The 18,649-nt window shown below is 46.5% G+C and overlaps 1 protein-coding gene across 3 annotated transcripts in view; it reads right to left on the bottom strand.

Annotated features, from left to right (window-relative positions):
- Window positions 1-18,649, bottom strand: part of LOC115127423 (probable E3 ubiquitin-protein ligase RNF144A-A) — an 89,674-nt gene that overhangs the window by 30,018 nt on the left and 41,007 nt on the right. For all 3 annotated transcript variants that reach the window (XM_065008677.1, XM_065008676.1, XM_065008678.1), the window contains exons 2-7: window positions 12,206-12,368; window positions 9,308-9,412; window positions 8,969-9,029; window positions 7,673-7,883; window positions 5,740-5,887; window positions 1,022-1,111 (exon numbers count right to left, since the gene is read on the bottom strand). In XM_065008677.1, coding sequence (XP_064864749.1) covers window positions 1,022-1,111; window positions 5,740-5,887; window positions 7,673-7,883; window positions 8,969-9,029; window positions 9,308-9,412; window positions 12,206-12,349 — 759 coding nt within the window. In that variant the 5' untranslated portion in view covers window positions 12,350-12,368. The remainder of the gene's footprint in view (window positions 1-1,021; window positions 1,112-5,739; window positions 5,888-7,672; window positions 7,884-8,968; window positions 9,030-9,307; window positions 9,413-12,205; window positions 12,369-18,649) is intronic.

The following is an 18,649-nucleotide window of genomic DNA, read 5'->3' as shown; positions in this document are numbered from 1 at the left end:
AGTCAGGTTTGTAGGCCTCCTTGCTCGCACACACTTTTTCAGTTCTGCCCACACATTTTCTATAGGATTGAGGTCAGGGCTTTGTGATGGCCACTCCAATACCTTGACTTTGTTGTCCTTAAGCCATTTTGCCACAACTTTGGAAGTATGCTTTGGGTCATTGTCCTTTTGGAAGACCCATTTGCGACCAAGCTTTAACTTCCTGACTGATGTCTTGAGATGTTGCTTCAATATATCCACATAATGTTCCTTCCTCATGGTGCCATCTATTTTGTGAAGTGCACCAGTCCCTCCTGCAGCAAAGCACCCCCACAACATGATGCTGTCACCCCCGTGCTTCACGGTTGGGATGGTGTTCTTCGGCTTGCAAGCCTCCCCATTTTTCCTCCAAACATAATGATGGTCATTATGGCCAAACAGTTATATTTTTGTTTCATCAGACCAGAAGACATTTCTCCAAAAAGCACGATCTTTGTCCCCATGTGCAGTTGCAAACCGTAGTCTGTTATTTTATGGCGGTTTTGGAGCAGTGGCTTCTTCCTTTCTGAGCAGCATTTCTGGTTATGTCGATATAGGACTCGTTTTACTGTGGATATAGATAATTTTGTACCTGTTTCCTCCAGCATCTTCACAAGGTCCTTTGCTGTCTGAAGGTAGGCCTTGAAATACATCCACAGGTACATCTCCAATTGTCTCAAATTATGTCAGTTAGCCTATCAGAAGCTTCTAAAGCCATGACATAATTTTCTGGAATTTTCCAAGCTGTTTAAAAGGACAGTCAACTTAGTGTATGTACATTTCTGACCCACTGGAATTGTGATACAGTGATATTAAGTGAAATAATCTGTCTGTAAACAATTGTTAGAAGAATGTATGTAAACCTCCGACTTCAACTGTAGATACTGCTGTCACAGCTAACCTGTGTGACTGACTGGGTTCGAACCCGGAACTCCAGCATGCCAGACGATTGTTAGCCCGCTGAGCTAAAGCCAACTAATGCCTAGTTTTTACAATACAGTACCTGTGTCCGGTGCCAGATCACTGAAGCTCTGGAGTGTCCCAGTTTGTTTCTGCATGGCCCTTTATCGTAGTGGATCAGGAGGAAGTCGTCCTGGAGAGAGAGAAATAATCACTAGGGTTAAATGTGGGGGCAGGCCCACTAGAAAGATGGACACTGGCCCAGATCATAGGTACGTTTTGAAGACACTAAGATTAGACTTGTTCTGTTCAAATTGTTATCTATTGAATTATACATTCAGAATTCACCGATAAATTGACCCACGTGGAAATGTAAAATCAAAGAAACCGTAAATGACATGGTAATTGCCTAAATATAATTATTTCCATGACAGAATGAGAAAATGAACCTGAAAGCGTTTGGACATCAGAGCAATGTTGATGGAATCCTATTTGAGTCAGAAACAGATACTCATGTGATAAAAAACCTTAACTATAATAATAAGACTTAAAAATAACTGATATTGGCACAAGATGAAGGGAGTGTTAGAAAATAAATGAACATAATTACAATTAATTCAAATTGATGTTTAATCCAGTATAAACTGAAAGAGACAAAATTCACAAATTCTACAGCACAATGGCAGAGTCATGTCTTAGGTGTAAAACTAACAATGACTGAATTGTCACGACTTCCGCCGAAGTTGGCTCCCCTGCCTGTTCGGGCGGTGCTCGTCACCGGCCTACTAGCCGCCACTGATCCCTTTTTCGTTGTTTGTTTGTTTTGTCTTATTAGTTGCACCTGTGTCTATTTGTGTGTGCTTGATGGGCTTCCTTATTTAAAGTAGGTTTACCCGCCCTTGTTTTGTGCGGGATTCATTTTGTTACGTGTGTACGTTAGTTAGGTGTGTTCGTGTTCTGGACCTGGTACCCTGTGTTTTTGGGTGCTCCATATATTTCCGCACCCTGTGTCACGTTCTGACCTTTATTTCCTGTGTTTTGTATTAGTTAGTATGGTCAGGGCGTGAGTTGGGTGGGCAGTCTATGTTTGTTTTTCTATGATTTGAGTATTTCTATGTTTCGGCCTAGTATGGTTCTCAATCAGAGGCAGGTGTCATTAGTTGTCTCTGATTGAGAATCATACTTAGGTAGCCTGGGTTTCACTGTGTGTTTGTGGGTGATTATTCCTGTCTCTGTGTTTGCACCAGATAGGACTGGTTTGAGTTTCACATTTCTTGTTTGTTGTAGTCAGTTGTTCATGTGTATCTTAACGTATTAAAAAAGAACCATGGACACTTACCACGCCGCATATTGGTCCTCTGATCCGTTTCGCCTCTTCTCTTCGGAAGAAGAGGAGGAAATTCATTACAGAATCACCCACCAACCAACTCGGACCAAGCGGCGTGGTAAACAGCAGCGACGACAGCAGCAGCAGCAGCAACAACAGCGGCCAGCATCAGAGCAGAATCTGGACTACACGACTTGGGAGGAGATCGACAGGTGGGCGGTCGACCCAGGGAGAGTGCCGGAGCCCACCTGGGATTCGATGGAGCAGTGCAAGGAAGGCTACAGGAGAATGAGGTTGGCGAAGCCAGCACGGCAGTGCGACAGGTACGAGAGGCAGCCCCAAATTATTTTGGGGGGAGGCACACGAGGTGTGGTACTAAGCCAGGTAGCAGACCTGAGCTCACGCCTCGTGCTTATTATAAACAGCGCATTACTGGTCAGGCACCGTGTTATGCGGTTAAGCGCACGGTGTCGCCAGTGCGTGCCCATAGCCCGGTGCGCTATAGGGCAGCCCCCCGAAAGTGCCATGCGAGTGTGGGCATTGAGCCAGGGCGTATGGTGCCTGCTCAGCGGGTCTGGTCGCCGGTACGCAGTTTTGGTCCAGGTTATCCTGCGCCGGCTCTGCGTGCTGTGTCTCCGGGGCGCTGGGAGGGTGCAGTGCGTCCTCTGCCTGCGCTCCGCTCGTGCCGGGCAAATGTGGGAGTGGAGCCAAAGGGAGAGGTGCATGTAGTAAGCACTAGATCTCCGGTGCTTACCCACAGCCCGGTTCAACCTGTGCCTGCACTCTGGAGGGTCCGGGCTAGAGTAGTTGTCCAGCCTGGGGAAGTGGTGCCAAGGTTGCGCACCAGAGCTCCAGTGCTCCCCCACAGCCCGGTCCTTCAGGCTCCTCCTAACACCAAGCCTCCTGAAGGTCTCCCCAGCCTGGTGGTTCCTGTGGCAGCCCCACGCACCAGGCTGTCTCTCTGTCTCCTCCCTGCAGGTGGTCCCGCCTGTCCGGCGCCGCTGCCGGAGCGTCCCGCCTGTCCGGCGCCGCTGCCGGAGCCTCCCGCCTGTCCGGCGCCGCTGCCGGAGCATCCCGCCTGTCCGGCGCCGCTGCCGGAGCCTCCCGCCTGTCCGGCGCCGCTGCCGGAGCCTCCCGCCTGTCCGGCGCCGCTGCCGGAGCGTCCCGCCTGTCCGGGGCCGCTGCCGGAGCCTCCCGCCTGTCCGGGGCCGCTGCCGGAGCCTCCCGCCTGTCCGGCGCCGCTGCCGGAGCGTCCCGCCTGTCCGGCGCCGCTGTCCGGCGCCGCTGCCGGAGCCCCTCAGCCCAGAGCCCCTCAGCCCAGAGGCGCCAGAGCCCCTCAGCCCAGAGGCGCCAGAGCTCCTGCCCCTCTGTCCCGAGCTGCCCCTCTGTCCAGTGGGGTCATTGAGAGGGGTTGCCATGGTGAGAATGCCACGGAGGCGGACAAGAAGGCGGACTAAGACAATGGTGAAGTGGGGTCCGCGTCCCGCGCCAGAACCGCCACCGCGGACAGACGCCCACCCAGACCCTCCCCTATAGGTCAAGGTTTTGCGGCCGGAGTCCGCACCTTTGGGGGGGGTACTGTCACGTTCTGACCTTTATTTCCTGTGTTTTGTATTAGTTAGTATGGTCAGGGCGTGAGTTGGGTGGGCAGTCTATGTTTGTTTTTCTATGATTTGAGTATTTCTATGTTTCGGCCTAGTATGGTTCTCAATCAGAGGCAGGTGTCATTAGTTGTCTCTGATTGAGAATCATACTTAGGTAGCCTGGGTTTCACTGTGTGTTTGTGGGTGATTATTCCTGTCTCTGTGTTTGCACCAGATAGGACTGTTTTGAGTTTCACATTTCTTGTTTGTTGTAGTCAGTTGTTCATGTGTATCTTAACGTATTAAAAAAGAACCATGGACACTTACCACGCCGCATATTGGTCCTCTGATCCGTTTCGCCTCTCCTCTTCGGAAGAAGAGGAGGAAATTCATTACACCCTGTGTTGTGGGCTTGTTTGTTTGTGCCATATTAAAGTGCACTTTTTCCCCGTGGAACTCTCTGAGCCTGACTCCTTCCTCACACACCTAGTTCCCTGTGACATGAATAATGAATGCCTTCTGGGAGTGCTATAAACACACAAAAAATGAGTTTGAATGCTGGCTGTCAGAAGTTTTACAATTTACGTTTATTTTTCATCTGTCTATCTATATAAAGTATTTGAAGACATGGCATATGGAGGTGTGGTGAGAGACCCAATGGGTTGGACAATAGAATTTTGTCACTTATATTGAAGAAGCTATTCCTTAAATACTGTAAGTCAAATGATACCCCAACGTTAAGAGAATGTAAAAATCTAATGCTTTATTATTGAAATATAACTGGCTACAGACGGAAACAACATAACAAATATTTTAAGTCATATGGGGCAAATTCTTACAAGCATTGAAAACAACATATGTGGATACGTTGGGAACATGTGCGTCCAGGCAAGTGTGATGTCATTAATGTTTGTTGAAAAGAATGTATGTAAATGTTAAGTTAACTATTGTTTTTGCTATGTATGTTTTTGTTTATTGTAAAAACGGCAACAAAAGAGTAGTTTGCCTCCAGAACAGCCTGAATTCTTTTGGGCATGGATTCTACAAGGTGTGGCGTTCCAACGTTGCTCAAATGGTATCAAGGGACCTAACGTGTGCCAGGAAAACATTCCTCACACCATTACACCACTGCCACCAGTCTGTACCGTTGACACCAGGCAGGATGGGGCGATGGACTCATGCTGCTTACGCCAAATATTGACTCTGCCATCAGCATGATGCAACAGGAACTGGGATTCGTCGGGCCAGGCGATGTTTTTCCACCCCTCAATTGTTCATTGTTGGTGATCGCATGCCCCCTGGAGCTGCTTCTTCTTGTGTTTAGCTGATAGGAGTAGAACCCTGTGTGGCTGTCTGCTGCAATAGCCCATCCGTGACAAGGGGAGTTCTACATTCCCAGATGCCGTTCTGCACACCACTGTTGTAATGCACTGTTATTTGCCTGTTTGTGGCCCACCTGTTAGCTTGCGGGATTCTTGCCATTCTCTTTCAACCTCTCTCATCAATAAGCTGTTTTTGCCCACAGGACTGCTGCTGACTGGATGTTTTTTGTTTGTTGCACTATTCTCTGTAAACCTTAGACAGTGTTGTGCATGAAAAGCCCAGGAGGCCGTCCGTTTCTGAGATACTGGAATTGGCGCACCGGTGCCTATCTGCCTGCTTTATATAGCAAGCCAAGGTCACGTGACTCACTGTAGGAGCAAACTATTTTTGTGAATGGGTTGGTGTGTACCTAATAAACTATGGCAGTGGCATCACCAGTTTTACAAGCTCTGGTCACTGTTTGCAGGTTCCACACAATTCAATAGAACACTACTAAGTATCAGAGTATTAGACTGTATCTCTATGGCAGGCCCAGGCAGTAGCAGCAGAAGGTTGTGTATGTGTTCAGTGTTTATGGCTTCTACTCACGTCCAGAGACTCCAGACAGTACCAGCAGAAGGCGTGCTTACAGTTCTTGCACATCATCTGAGCACAGCCCTCGTCCCTCTCGATGTACACCTTACACTTGGGACAGCACTTGATGGGTGCATCTTCATCGTCGCTCTTGTAGAAGGAACTGGAAGACAATAATCATCAGGGGACAGGACATATATAGACCAGTACATACTGCACTGTCAAGGATAATACAAGTGATACTAACAGTTAAACATCACTCCATCATTGACTCTGTGTTGGGCCTTGTTGTGTTCATATGGTCTGTGAACTCATTGGACACGTTGAAATAGAACCTTGCCATTTTACAATGTTTCAAACCGGTTCCTTCCTACTGAACCCTACCCTGGTCCAGGGTACAGTAGGTGAGTAGTAGTAGTAGTAGTAGTAGTAGTAGTAGTAGCAGTAGCAGTACATGTGTTGCAGTAGTAGTAGGTGTGTCATAGTAGTAGAAGTACGTAGGTCTTTTGTAGTAGTAGTGGTAGGTGTGTTGTAGTAGTAGTGGTAGTAGTAGGTGTTTTGTAGTAGTAATGGTAGTAGTAGTAAATGTGTGGTAGTAGTAGTAGTAGTAGTAGTAGTAGTAGTAGTACTAGTAGTAATAAATGTGTAGTAATATAAGTAGTAGGAGTAGTACTAAATGTGTAGTAGTAGTAGTAGTAGTAGTAGTAAATGTGTTGCAGTAGTGGTATTAGTAGTAGTAATAGTAGGAGTAAATATGTTGTACTAGTAGTAGTGGTAGTAATAGTCGTAGTAGTAGTAGTAATAGTAGTGGTAGTAGCAGTAATAGTAATAGTAGTAATAGTAGTAGTAAATGTGTTGTGGTAGTAGTAGTGGTAGTAGTAGTAGTAGTAGAAGTAGTAATAGTCGTAGTAAATGTGTTGTAGTAGAGGTAGTAGTAGTAGTAGTAGTAGTAAATGTGTTGTTGTAGTAGTAGTAGTAAATGTGTTGTAGTAGTGGTAGTAGTAGTAGTAGTCGTAGTAGTGGTAGCAGTAGTAGTAGTAGTATGTGTTTTGTAGTAGTAGTTGTAGTAGTACATGCGTTGTAGTACTAGGTGTGTTGTTGTTGTAGTAGTATTAGCTGTATTGTAGTGTATTGCAATGATAGTAGTAGTTAGTAGTAGTATGTGTGTAATAGTAGATGTGTTGTTGTAGTAGTAGTGGTACTAGTAGTAGGTGTGTAGTAGTAGCAGCAGTAGTTGTAGTAAATGTGTTGTAGTAGTAGCGGTAGTAGTAGTGGTGGTGGTAGTAGTAGTAGTAGTAGTAGTAATAGTAGATGTGTTGTAGTAGTAGTAGGTGTATTGTAGTATTAGTGGTAGTAGTAGTAGTAGGTGTATTGTATTAGTAGTTGTAGTAGTAGCTGTATTGTTGTAGTAGTGACAGTAGTAGTAGTACTAGTAGTATATGTGTAGTAGTAGTAGACACCTGAAACCCCACCTCTTTAAGGAATACCTAGGATAGGATAAAGTAATCCTTCTTCCCCCCCCCCTCCCTCCCCCTTAAAAGACCTAGATGCACTATTGTAAAGTGGCTGTTCCACTGGATGTCATAAGGTGAAAGCACCAATTTGTAAGTCGCTCTGGATAAGAGCGTCTGCTAAATGACTTAAATGTAAATGTAAATGTAGTACCTGCGTTGTTGTAGTAGTAGTATTAGTATTAGTAGTAGTATGTGTGTAGTAGGTGTGTTGTAGTAGTAGTAGGTGTATTGTATTGTATTAGTAGTGGTAGTAGTAGCTGTTTTGTTGTAGTAGTGATAGTTGTAGTATGTGTGTAGTAGTACTAGGCATGTTGTAGTATTAGCTGTATTGTAGTAGCTGTAGTAGTAGAGTAGTAGTTGTAGTAGTAGTAGTAGCTGTGTTGTAGTGTTGTAGTTGTGTTTGTAATGGCAGTAGTAGTAATGTTGTAGCCTACCTGGTCTCCCCGGGTAGGAAGGTGATGATGGGCATGTTGTCCTGGCAGGCCTGTCCTTTATGCCAGCTGGCCTGGCAGGCTGAGCAGAACTCCAGCCTGCACACCGAGCACTGGACCAGCTGTGGTAGTGCCACTTCCCCCTCCTTCAGTTGGCACACTGCCTGGCATGACGAGGACGGGCACCAGGTTCGACACGGGTCCAGCAGCACCTCTGTGGAAGACACACATGGACAGGGTCCTATTCATTAAAGGACATTGTAACAAAACGTTTTGCAGTGGAAAACTAACATTGTATTGGATGAGTTCAGGTAGTCCTTCCCTGTTTCAGCCCATTTTCCACTGTTATCCTCCTATCACAAATGGACAGAGCTATCTGATACCACAGAAACAGACTTCATGGTACAGTCAATATGGCCGCCGGTCTACCCATCACGGAACGTTGACTTAAAATGGGGAATCACGTACTAGTCATTGTATTTCTATGCCTAGGACCTCATACCTCCACAGGAAACATGTGGGAACGGCACACCCAATAGAGAAACATGTAGAACAAGGCTACCAGCACAGCTTCTGAAGCCATTTCCACTTCTCCATCTTTGGCATCTCAATAAAAGCTATTCTGAAATACAGTATGATTCCGTGTCCTGGCTTGATCTCCCTATCATCACAATTATGCTAATCTTGAACTCTTTTGTGGTCAGGAGTAAAAAATAAAAGCCTAACACATCCAGTACAGAACATTTAACAACAACTGCTGTGTGTGTGTTTGTGTGTGTGTGTGTGTGCATCCACTAAAAAGTTCTCATCTACCATTATCCATGAGCCAGATGTCTTAGGATTGTTTATCTGAAGGGGTTTCCAATTAAATCCTACGCAAATCCAATGAAAGTGAATTTGATTAGTTAAGATGGAGAGAAAAAGCTCCCAGCCTTCGGCTCGGTCGGAGAGCCTTATGTCATCTGAACAGAGGCTAAGATAGGTCTAAAAGTAGAGGAGAAAGAAGACACATTACTGAATAAACAGTCCAGTGTCTCCCTTTTCTCTACTCCTACAGCCTGTATGGTCAGTGTCAGGGTTACTGGGTCAGTGATCAGGGCTGTGGCCTGTCCTGTGTCCACTCTCAGTCTCTTCTCTCTGTGAGTCTTATATAATGTTTTGAGAGGTTAAGATAGGTCTATAGTGGAGGAGAGCGGGAGGGAGTCACATTGATAACTTGCTCTCTCTACTACCACAGCTTGTGAATCGTCATGAGTCACCTGTCAGGGGTTAGAGGTCAAGGAAGTTGCCTGTACGTACCTCTCTCAAACTGCAGCCTCCTGTACCTCTGCATGCTCCCTGCTGCCACCATGCATTCAATCTGCAAGACAGAGACATACGTAGAGACATACACAGATATGGGTCTCTCATCACCCTGCTTGTTGCACTCTTGACCTGTTGAAGAGGCATCCAGGTTCAATGGGAATAGAGACAAATAGCTACAGTACTTGGAGATCTCAGTGACAGTGTCTCAAATGACACCCTATTCCCTACTTATAGGCCCTGATCAACACTAGTGCACTACATAGGGAATAGGGTGCCATTTGGGACGGGCTCAGTGAGTTCAATTGGAAGCCTGGTAGAACTACTTTACTATACCTCATTCTCTAGCAGGTGACCTTGTTTTGGGCAGGCAGAGTCTGGGCAGCTAATAGTGGTTTCGAGGCCCTCTTTGATCAGAAGTTCAACATACTGCTGCAGGCACTGCAAGGGAGAAGCAGAGGAATTAAATGTGATTACAAAAATACAATGGATAGTGTGTGTGTCCCAAATTGCACCTCATCTCCAATAAAGTGCACTACTTTTGAGCAGAGCAAGACCGAACAGTACAGGACAGAACAGTACAGGAAAGAACAGGACAGGACAGTACAGGACAGGACAGAACAGAAGAGTACAATATAGGACAGAGCAGAACAGTACAGGACAGAACAGTACAGGACAGTACAGAAAAGGACAGAACAGAACGGGACAGTACAGAACAGTACAGAACAGTGCAGAACAGGACAGTACAGAATAGGAAAAGACAGGACAGAACAGAACAGGACAGAACAGAACAGTACAGAATAGGACAGAATAGGGCAGTACAGAACAGGACAGAACAGAACATGGCAGTACAGAACAATACAGAATCGGACAGGGCAGGACAGTACAGAACAGAACAGGACAGAACAGAACATGGCAGTACAGAACAGTACAGAATGGGACAGTGCAGAATAGGACAGTACAGAACAGAACAGTACAGTACATAACAGTACAGGACAGAACAGGACAGGACAGAACAGTACAGGACAGAACAGGACAGTACAGAACAGTACAGTACAGAACAGGACAGGACAGTACAGAACAGTACAGTACAGAACAGTACAGGACAGAACAGTACAGAACAGGACAGTACAGTACAGAACAGGACAGTGCAGAACAGGACAGTACAGAACAGGACAGAACAGTAAAGGACAGGACAGAACAGTAAAGGACAGGACATGACAGCCCAGGACAGAACAGGACAGTACAGAACAGGACAGGACAGTACAGTACAGTACAGTACAGAACAGTACAGAACAGTACAGGACAGTACAGAACAGGACAGTGCAGAACAGGACAGTACAGAACAGTACAGAACAGTGCAGAACAGGACAGTACAGAACAGTACAGAACAGTACAGAATAGGACAGAATGGGTCAGGACAGAACAGTGCAGAACAGTACAGTACAGAGCAGTACAGAATAGTGTAGAACAGGACCGTGCAGAACAGGACAGTACATAATGAGTCATGACAGAACAGTACAGAACAGTGCAGAACAGTACAGTGTAGAACAGAACAGGACAGAACAGGACAGTGCAGAACAGGACAGTACATGAAAGTACAGAACAGGGCAGAACAGGACAGTACAGAACAGGACAGTGTAGAACAGAACAGGACAGAACAGGACAGTGCAGAACAGGACAGTACAGGAAAGTACAGAACAGGGCAGTGTAGAACAGGACAGTACAGAACAGTACAGGACAGTACAGAACAGGACAGAACATGGCAGTACAGAACAGTACAGAATGGGTCAGGACAGAACAGTGCAGAACAGTACAGTACAGAGCAGTACAGAATAGTGTAGAACAGGACCGTGCAGAACAGGACAGTACAGAATGAGTCATGACAGAACAGTACAGAACAGTGCAGAACAGTACAGTGTAGAACAGAACAGGACAGAACAGGACAGTGCAGAACAGGACAGTACAGGAAAGTACAGAACAGTGTAGAACAGAACAGGACAGAACAGGACAGTACAGGACAGGACAGAACAGGACAGAACAGTACAGAACAGGACAGTGCAGAACAGGACAGTACAGAACAGTGCAGAACAGGACAGTACAGGAAAGTACAGAACAGGACAGTACAGGAAAGTACAGAACAGGGCAGAACAGGGCAGGACAGTAAAGGACAGGACATGAAAGCACAGGACAGAACAGGTCGGAAAAGGACAGGCCAGAACAGGGCAGGACAGTAAAGGACAGGACATGAAAGCACAGGACAGAACAGGTCGGAAAAGGACAGGACAGAACAGGGCAGGACAGTAAAGGACAGGACATGAAAGCACAGGACAGAACAGGTCGGAAAAGGACAGGACAGAACAGGGCAGGACAGTAAAGGACAGGACATGAAAGCACAGGACAGAACAGGTCGGAAAAGGACAGGACAGAACAGGACTAGACTTATCCCAGTTCTCTAGTATCCTCTAGTCTTCCTACATGATGATACAGGCACATAATGACATAATGTTGACATCCACTCTTAACAAGTCACACTCTCACTTAGGAGGAACAAGAACAGTTACATCAACACAGTCCAAGCTGGTCCTCCTCATCAGAATAGGTCCTGTGTTTCAAATGGTACCCTATTCATTTTATACTGCACGACTTTTAACCAGAGCTCTGAAGTACGGTACGTTCAGCACTGCTGAGTGCTGTCCTGTTCTCAATCACACTCTTCACTAACTGCAGCTCTACTTAAGTCAGCACACTTGTAGGGGTACTAGGAGAAAGTGCACAATCAGAGTACATGGCTATATCAGGATCCATTAAGACTGGGTTGATTTCATTAAGCACCAAGTGGAAGAAAACAGACTTAAACGGGGAGGGACTACCTAGAAGTATCCAATAAAAAAACATTCATTTTCACTTTCCGTCTTATCATTAAGGCACACGGTAACAAAATGTTTTGCAACAGAACACGAAAACGTGTGTTTCCTATTAGACAAGTTCAGGTAGTTCCTCACTGTTTCACCCCGTTTTCTTCTGTTTGATACTTAATTAACACAGCCCAGTCTTAATACAGCCATGGCCTCTATCTGTTTCATAACTTAAAAATGCTCTTTCCTCCACACCTCAAAAGAGGTGTGCTACTGACTTAAATAGATATGTGCTTAGTGAAGTGTGTGTCTGTTTTCTTCTGTTTGGTGCCTAATGCACAGGACCTGTTCAGGTGTGTTGGCTGTACCTACTGACCAGGCTGCAGAAGACACATTGGCACTGGCTGATGGTGGTCATCTGCTCACGGGGGAAGTCCCCAAGGCACAGCTTGCAGGACATCAGGGGGTCCAGGGCCAGGTCCCAGGTGTGACGGTACCGTGCAGACGGGCCCGTCGTCATGACGTCTGGCACAGGTGACCTGGAACACAGATGGTTATAAGATCAGTAATACTGTAATAATTATTCATTCACTCATGGTAGAACGTCTGCGAGCAGGTTGGCAGGTAGCCTAGTGGTTAGAGTGGTGGGCTAGTAACCGGAAGGTTGCTGGATCGAATCCCTGGGCTGAATCTGTTGTTCTACCCCTGAGCAAGGCAGTTAACCTACTGTTCCCCGGTAAAGCTGTCATTGTAAATAAGAATTTGTTCTTAACTGACTTGCTTAGTAAAATGTATATATATACTTTTTAAGTCAGCCTAGATTCTTATTATTATTATATAATTATTATTATATAATAATAATTATTATTATTATCTAATTATTATTATCTAATTATTATTATATAATTATCATTATTATATTATTATTATCTTTCTATTGTGCTTCTTTGAAAATGAATACCATCAAATGACATCACTGGTTTGATGATTTTCAATTTGATCGTCCATCAACTTTTCATTGAATGAACAGTGTTTCTTCTAATGTTCATCAAAAGAAGTTCTTCATAACAACAGCTTGTTTAAAAATTCATATAGGTTATTTTGTCATGAATATTCAATCTGTCTAGCACGTTTGAAGGTGTTATGGAGTCATGAAAGTAACACTGTCATCCTTAGTTGCTGGTTTCGAGAGTGAACTGTTTTTTTTATTTTTTAAGTGCAGAGCCCATATCACTAAGATCTTTTCCCCTCCCCCTCCACATACGAGCTTACAACTGTTCAGAACAGTACAACACAGACCAGCCTCTACAGAACACTACAGCTCTTCAGAACAGTACAGCACAGACCAGCCTCTACAGAACACTACAGCTGTTCAGAACAGTACAGCACAGACCAGCCTCTACAGAACACTACAGCTGTTCAGAACAGTACAACACAGACCAGCCTCTACAGAACACTACAGCTGTTCAGAACAGTACAGTACAGACCAGCCTCTACAGAACACTACAGCTCTTCAGAACAGTACAGCACAGACCAGCCTCTACAGAACACTACAACTGTTCAGAACAGTACAACACAGACCAGCCTCTACAGAACACTACAGCTGTTCAGAACAGTACAACACAGACCAGCCTCTATAGGACACTACAGCTGTTCAGAACAGTACAACACAGACCAGCCTCTACGGGACACTACAGCTGTTCAGAACAGTACAACACAGACCAGCCTCTATAGGACACTACAGCTGTTCAGAACAGTACAGCACAGACCAGCCTCTATAGGACACTACAGCTGTTCAGAACAGTACAGCACAGACCAGCCTCTACAGGACACTACAGCTGTTCAGAACAGTACAGCACAGACGAGCCTCTACAGGACACTACAGCTGTTCAGAACAGTACAACACAGACCAGCCTCTACAGGACACTACAGCTGTTCAGACCAGTACAACACAGACCAGCCTCTACAGGACACTACAGCTGTTCAGAACAGTACAACACAGGCCAGCCTCTACAGGACACTACAACTGTTCAGAACAGTACAGCACAGACCAGCCTCTACAGGACACTACAGCTGTTCAGAACGGTACAACACAGACCAGCCTCTACAGAACACTACAGCTGTTCAGAACAGTACAGCACAGACCAGCCTCTACAGGACACTACAGCTGTTCAGAACAGTACAGCACAGACCAGCCTCTATAGAACACTACAGCTCTGCAGAACAGTACAGCACAGACCAGCCTCTACAGAACACTACAGCTGTTCAGAACAGTACAACACAGACAAGCCTCTACAGGACACTACAGCTGTTCAGAACAGTACAACACAGACCAGCCTCTACAGGACACTACAGCTGTTCAGACCAGTACAACACAGACCAGCCTCTACAGGACACTACAGCTGTTCAGAACAGTACAACACAGGCCAGCCTCTGCAGGACACTACAGCTGTTCAGAACAGTACAACACAGACCAGCCTCTACAGGACACAACAGCTGTTTAGAACAGGACAACACAGACCAGCCTCTACAGGACACTACAGCTGTTCAGAACAGTACAGCACAGACCAGCCTCTACAGGACACTACAGCTGTTCAGAACAGTACAGCACAGACCAGCCTCTACAGGACACTACAGCTGTTCAGAACAGTACAACACAGACCAGCCTCTACATGACACTACAGCTGTTCAGAACAGTACAACACAGACCAGCCTCTACAGGACACGACAGCTGTTCAGAACAGTACAACACAGGCCAGCCTCTACAGGACACTACAACTGTTCAGAACAGTACAGCACAGACCAGCCTCTACAGGACACTACAGCTGTTCAGAACAGTACAACACAGACCAGCCTCTACAGAACACTACAGCTGTTCAGAACAGTACAGCACAGACCAGCCTCTACAGGACACTACAGCTGTTCAGAACAGTACAACACAGGCCAGCCTCTACAGGACACTACAACTGTTCAGAACAGTACAGCAGAGACCAGCCTCTACAGAACACTACAGCTGTTCAGAACAGTACAACACAGACCAGCCTCTACAGAACACTACAGCTGTTCAGAACAGTACAGCACAGACCAGCCTCTACAGAACACTACAGCTCTTCAGAACAGTACAGCACAGACCAGCCTCTACAGAACACTACAGCTGTTCAGAACAGTACAACACAGACCAGCCTCTACAGAACACTACAGCTGTTCAGAACAGTACAGTACAGACCAGCCTCTACAGAACACTACAGCTCTTCAGAACAGTACAGCACAGACCAGCCTCTACAGAACACTACAACTGTTCAGAACAGTACAACACAGACCAGCCTCTACAGAACACTACAGCTGTTCAGAACAGTACAACACAGACCAGCCTCTATAGGACACTACAGCTGTTCAGAACAGTACAACACAGACCAGCCTCTACGGGACACTACAGCTGTTCAGAACAGTACAACACAGACCAGCCTCTATAGGACACTACAGCTGTTCAGAACAGTACAGCACAGACCAGCCTCTATAGGACACTACAGCTGTTCAGAACAGTACAGCACAGACCAGCCTCTACAGGACACTACAGCTGTTCAGAACAGTACAGCACAGACGAGCCTCTACAGGACACTACAGCTGTTCAGAACAGTACAACACAGACCAGCCTCTACAGGACACTACAGCTGTTCAGACCAGTACAACACAGACCAGCCTCTACAGGACACTACAGCTGTTCAGAACAGTACAACACAGGCCAGCCTCTACAGGACACTACAACTGTTCAGAACAGTACAGCACAGACCAGCCTCTACAGGACACTACAGCTGTTCAGAACGGTACAACACAGACCAGCCTCTACAGAACACTACAGCTGTTCAGAACAGTACAGCACAGACCAGCCTCTACAGGACACTACAGCTGTTCAGAACAGTACAGCACAGACCAGCCTCTATAGAACACTACAGCTCTGCAGAACAGTACAGCACAGACCAGCCTCTACAGAACACTACAGCTGTTCAGAACAGTACAACACAGACAAGCCTCTACAGGACACTACAGCTGTTCAGAACAGTACAACACAGACCAGCCTCTACAGGACACTACAGCTGTTCAGACCAGTACAACACAGACCAGCCTCTACAGGACACTACAGCTGTTCAGAACAGTACAACACAGGCCAGCCTCTGCAGGACACTACAACTGTTCAGAACAGTACAGCACAGACCAGCCTCTACAGGACACTACAGCTGTTCAGAACAGTACAACACAGACCAGCCTCTACAGAACACTACAGCTGTTCAGAACAGTACAACACAGACCAGCCTCTACAGGACACTACAGCTGTTCAGAACAGTACAGCAGAGACCAGCCTCTACAGAACACTACAGCTGTTCAGAACAGTACAACACAGACCAGCCTCTACAGGACACTACAGCTGTCCAGAACAGTACAACACAGGCCAGCCTCTGCAGGACACTACAACTGTTCAGAACAGTACAGCACAGACCAGCCTCTACAGGACACTACAGCTGTTCAGAACAGTACAACACAGACCAGCCTCTACAGAACACTACAACTGTTCAGAACAGTACAACACAGACCAGCCTCTACAGAACACTACAGCTGTTCAGAACAGTACAACACAGACCAGCCTCTATAGGACACTACAGCTGTTCAGAACAGTACAACACAGACCAGCCTCTACGGGACACTACAGCTGTTCAGAACAGTACAACACAGACCAGCCTCTATAGGACACTACAGCTGTTCAGAACAGTACAGCACAGACCAGCCTCTATAGGACACTACAGCTGTTCAGAACAGTACAGCACAGACCAGCCTCTACAGGACACTACAGCTGTTCAGAACAGTACAGCACAGACGAGCCTCTACAGGACACTACAGCTGTTCAGAACAGTACAACACAGACCAGCCTCTACAGGACACTACAGCTGTTCAGACCAGTACAACACAGACCAGCCTCTACAGGACACTACAGCTGTTCAGAACAGTACAACACAGGCCAGCCTCTACAGGACACTACAACTGTTCAGAACAGTACAGCACAGACCAGCTTCTACAGGACACTACAGCTGTTCAGAACGGTACAACACAGACCAGCCTCTACAGAACACTACAGCTGTTCAGAACAGTACAGCACAGACCAGCCTCTACAGGACACTACAGCTGTTCAGAACAGTACAGCACAGACCAGCCTCTATAGAACACTACAGCTCTGCAGAACAGTACAGCACAGACCAGCCTCTACAGAACACTACAGCTGTTCAGAACAGTACAACACAGACAAGCCTCTACAGGACACTACAGCTGTTCAGAACAGTACAACACAGACCAGCCTCTACAGGACACTACAGCTGTTCAGACCAGTACAACACAGACCAGCCTCTACAGGACACTACAGCTGTTCAGAACAGTACAACACAGGCCAGCCTCTGCAGGACACTACAACTGTTCAGAACAGTACAGCACAGACCAGCCTCTACAGGACACTACAGCTGTTCAGAACAGTACAACACAGACCAGCCTCTACAGAACACTACAGCTGTTCAGAACAGTACAACACAGACCAGCCTCTACAGGACACTACAGCTGTTCAGAACAGTACAACACAGACCAGCCTCTACAGGACACAACAGCTGTTTAGAACAGGACAACACAGACCAGCCTCTACAGGACACTACAGCTGTTCAGAACAGTACAGCACAGACCAGCCTCTACAGGACACTACAGCTGTTCAGAACAGTACAGCACAGACCAGCCTCTACAGGTCACTACAGCTGTTCAGAACAGTACAACACAGACCAGCCTCTACATGACACTACAGCTGTTCAGAACAGTACAACACAGACCAGCCTCTACAGGACACGACAGCTGTTCAGAACAGTACAACACAGGCCAGCCTCTACAGGACACTACAACTGTTCAGAACAGTACAGCACAGACCAGCCTCTACAGGACACTACAGCTGTTCAGAACAGTACAACACAGACCAGCCTCTACGGGACACTACAGCTGTTCAGAACAGTACAACACAGACCAGCCTCTATAGGACACTACAGCTGTTCAGAACAGTACAGCACAGACCAGCCTCTATAGGACACTACAGCTGTTCAGAACAGTACAGCACAGACCAGCCTCTACAGGACACTACAGCTGTTCAGAACAGTACAGCACAGACGAGCCTCTACAGGACACTACAGCTGTTCAGAACAGTACAACACAGACCAGCCTCTACAGGACACTACAGCTGTTCAGACCAGTACAACACAGACCAGCCTCTACAGGACACTACAGCTGTTCAGAACAGTACAACACAGGCCAGCCTCTACAGGACACTACAACTGTTCAGAACAGTACAGCACAGACCAGCCTCTACAGGACACTACAGCTGTTCAGAACGGTACAACACAGACCAGCCTCTACAGAACACTACAGCTGTTCAGAACAGTACAGCACAGACCAGCCTCTACAGGACACTACAGCTGTTCAGAACAGTACAGCACAGACCAGCCTCTATAGAACACTACAGCTCTGCAGAACAGTACAGCACAGACCAGCCTCTACAGAACACTACAGCTGTTCAGAACAGTACAACACAGACAAGCCTCTACAGGACACTACAGCTGTTCAGAACAGTACAACACAGACCAGCCTCTACAGGACACTACAGCTGTTCAGACCAGTACAACACAGACCAGCCTCTACAGGACACTACAGCTGTTCAGAACAGTACAACACAGGCCAGCCTCTGCAGGACACTACAACTGTTCAGAACAGTACAGCACAGACCAGCCTCTACAGGACACTACAG

The sequence above is a fragment of the Oncorhynchus nerka genome, linkage group LG24 (genome assembly GCF_034236695.1).
Source record: "Oncorhynchus nerka isolate Pitt River linkage group LG24, Oner_Uvic_2.0, whole genome shotgun sequence".
Classification (NCBI taxonomy): domain Eukaryota; kingdom Metazoa; phylum Chordata; class Actinopteri; order Salmoniformes; family Salmonidae; genus Oncorhynchus; species Oncorhynchus nerka.
The sequence above is the reverse complement of the archived record's forward strand: the minus strand, read 5'-3'. Positions and strand labels throughout refer to the sequence as shown.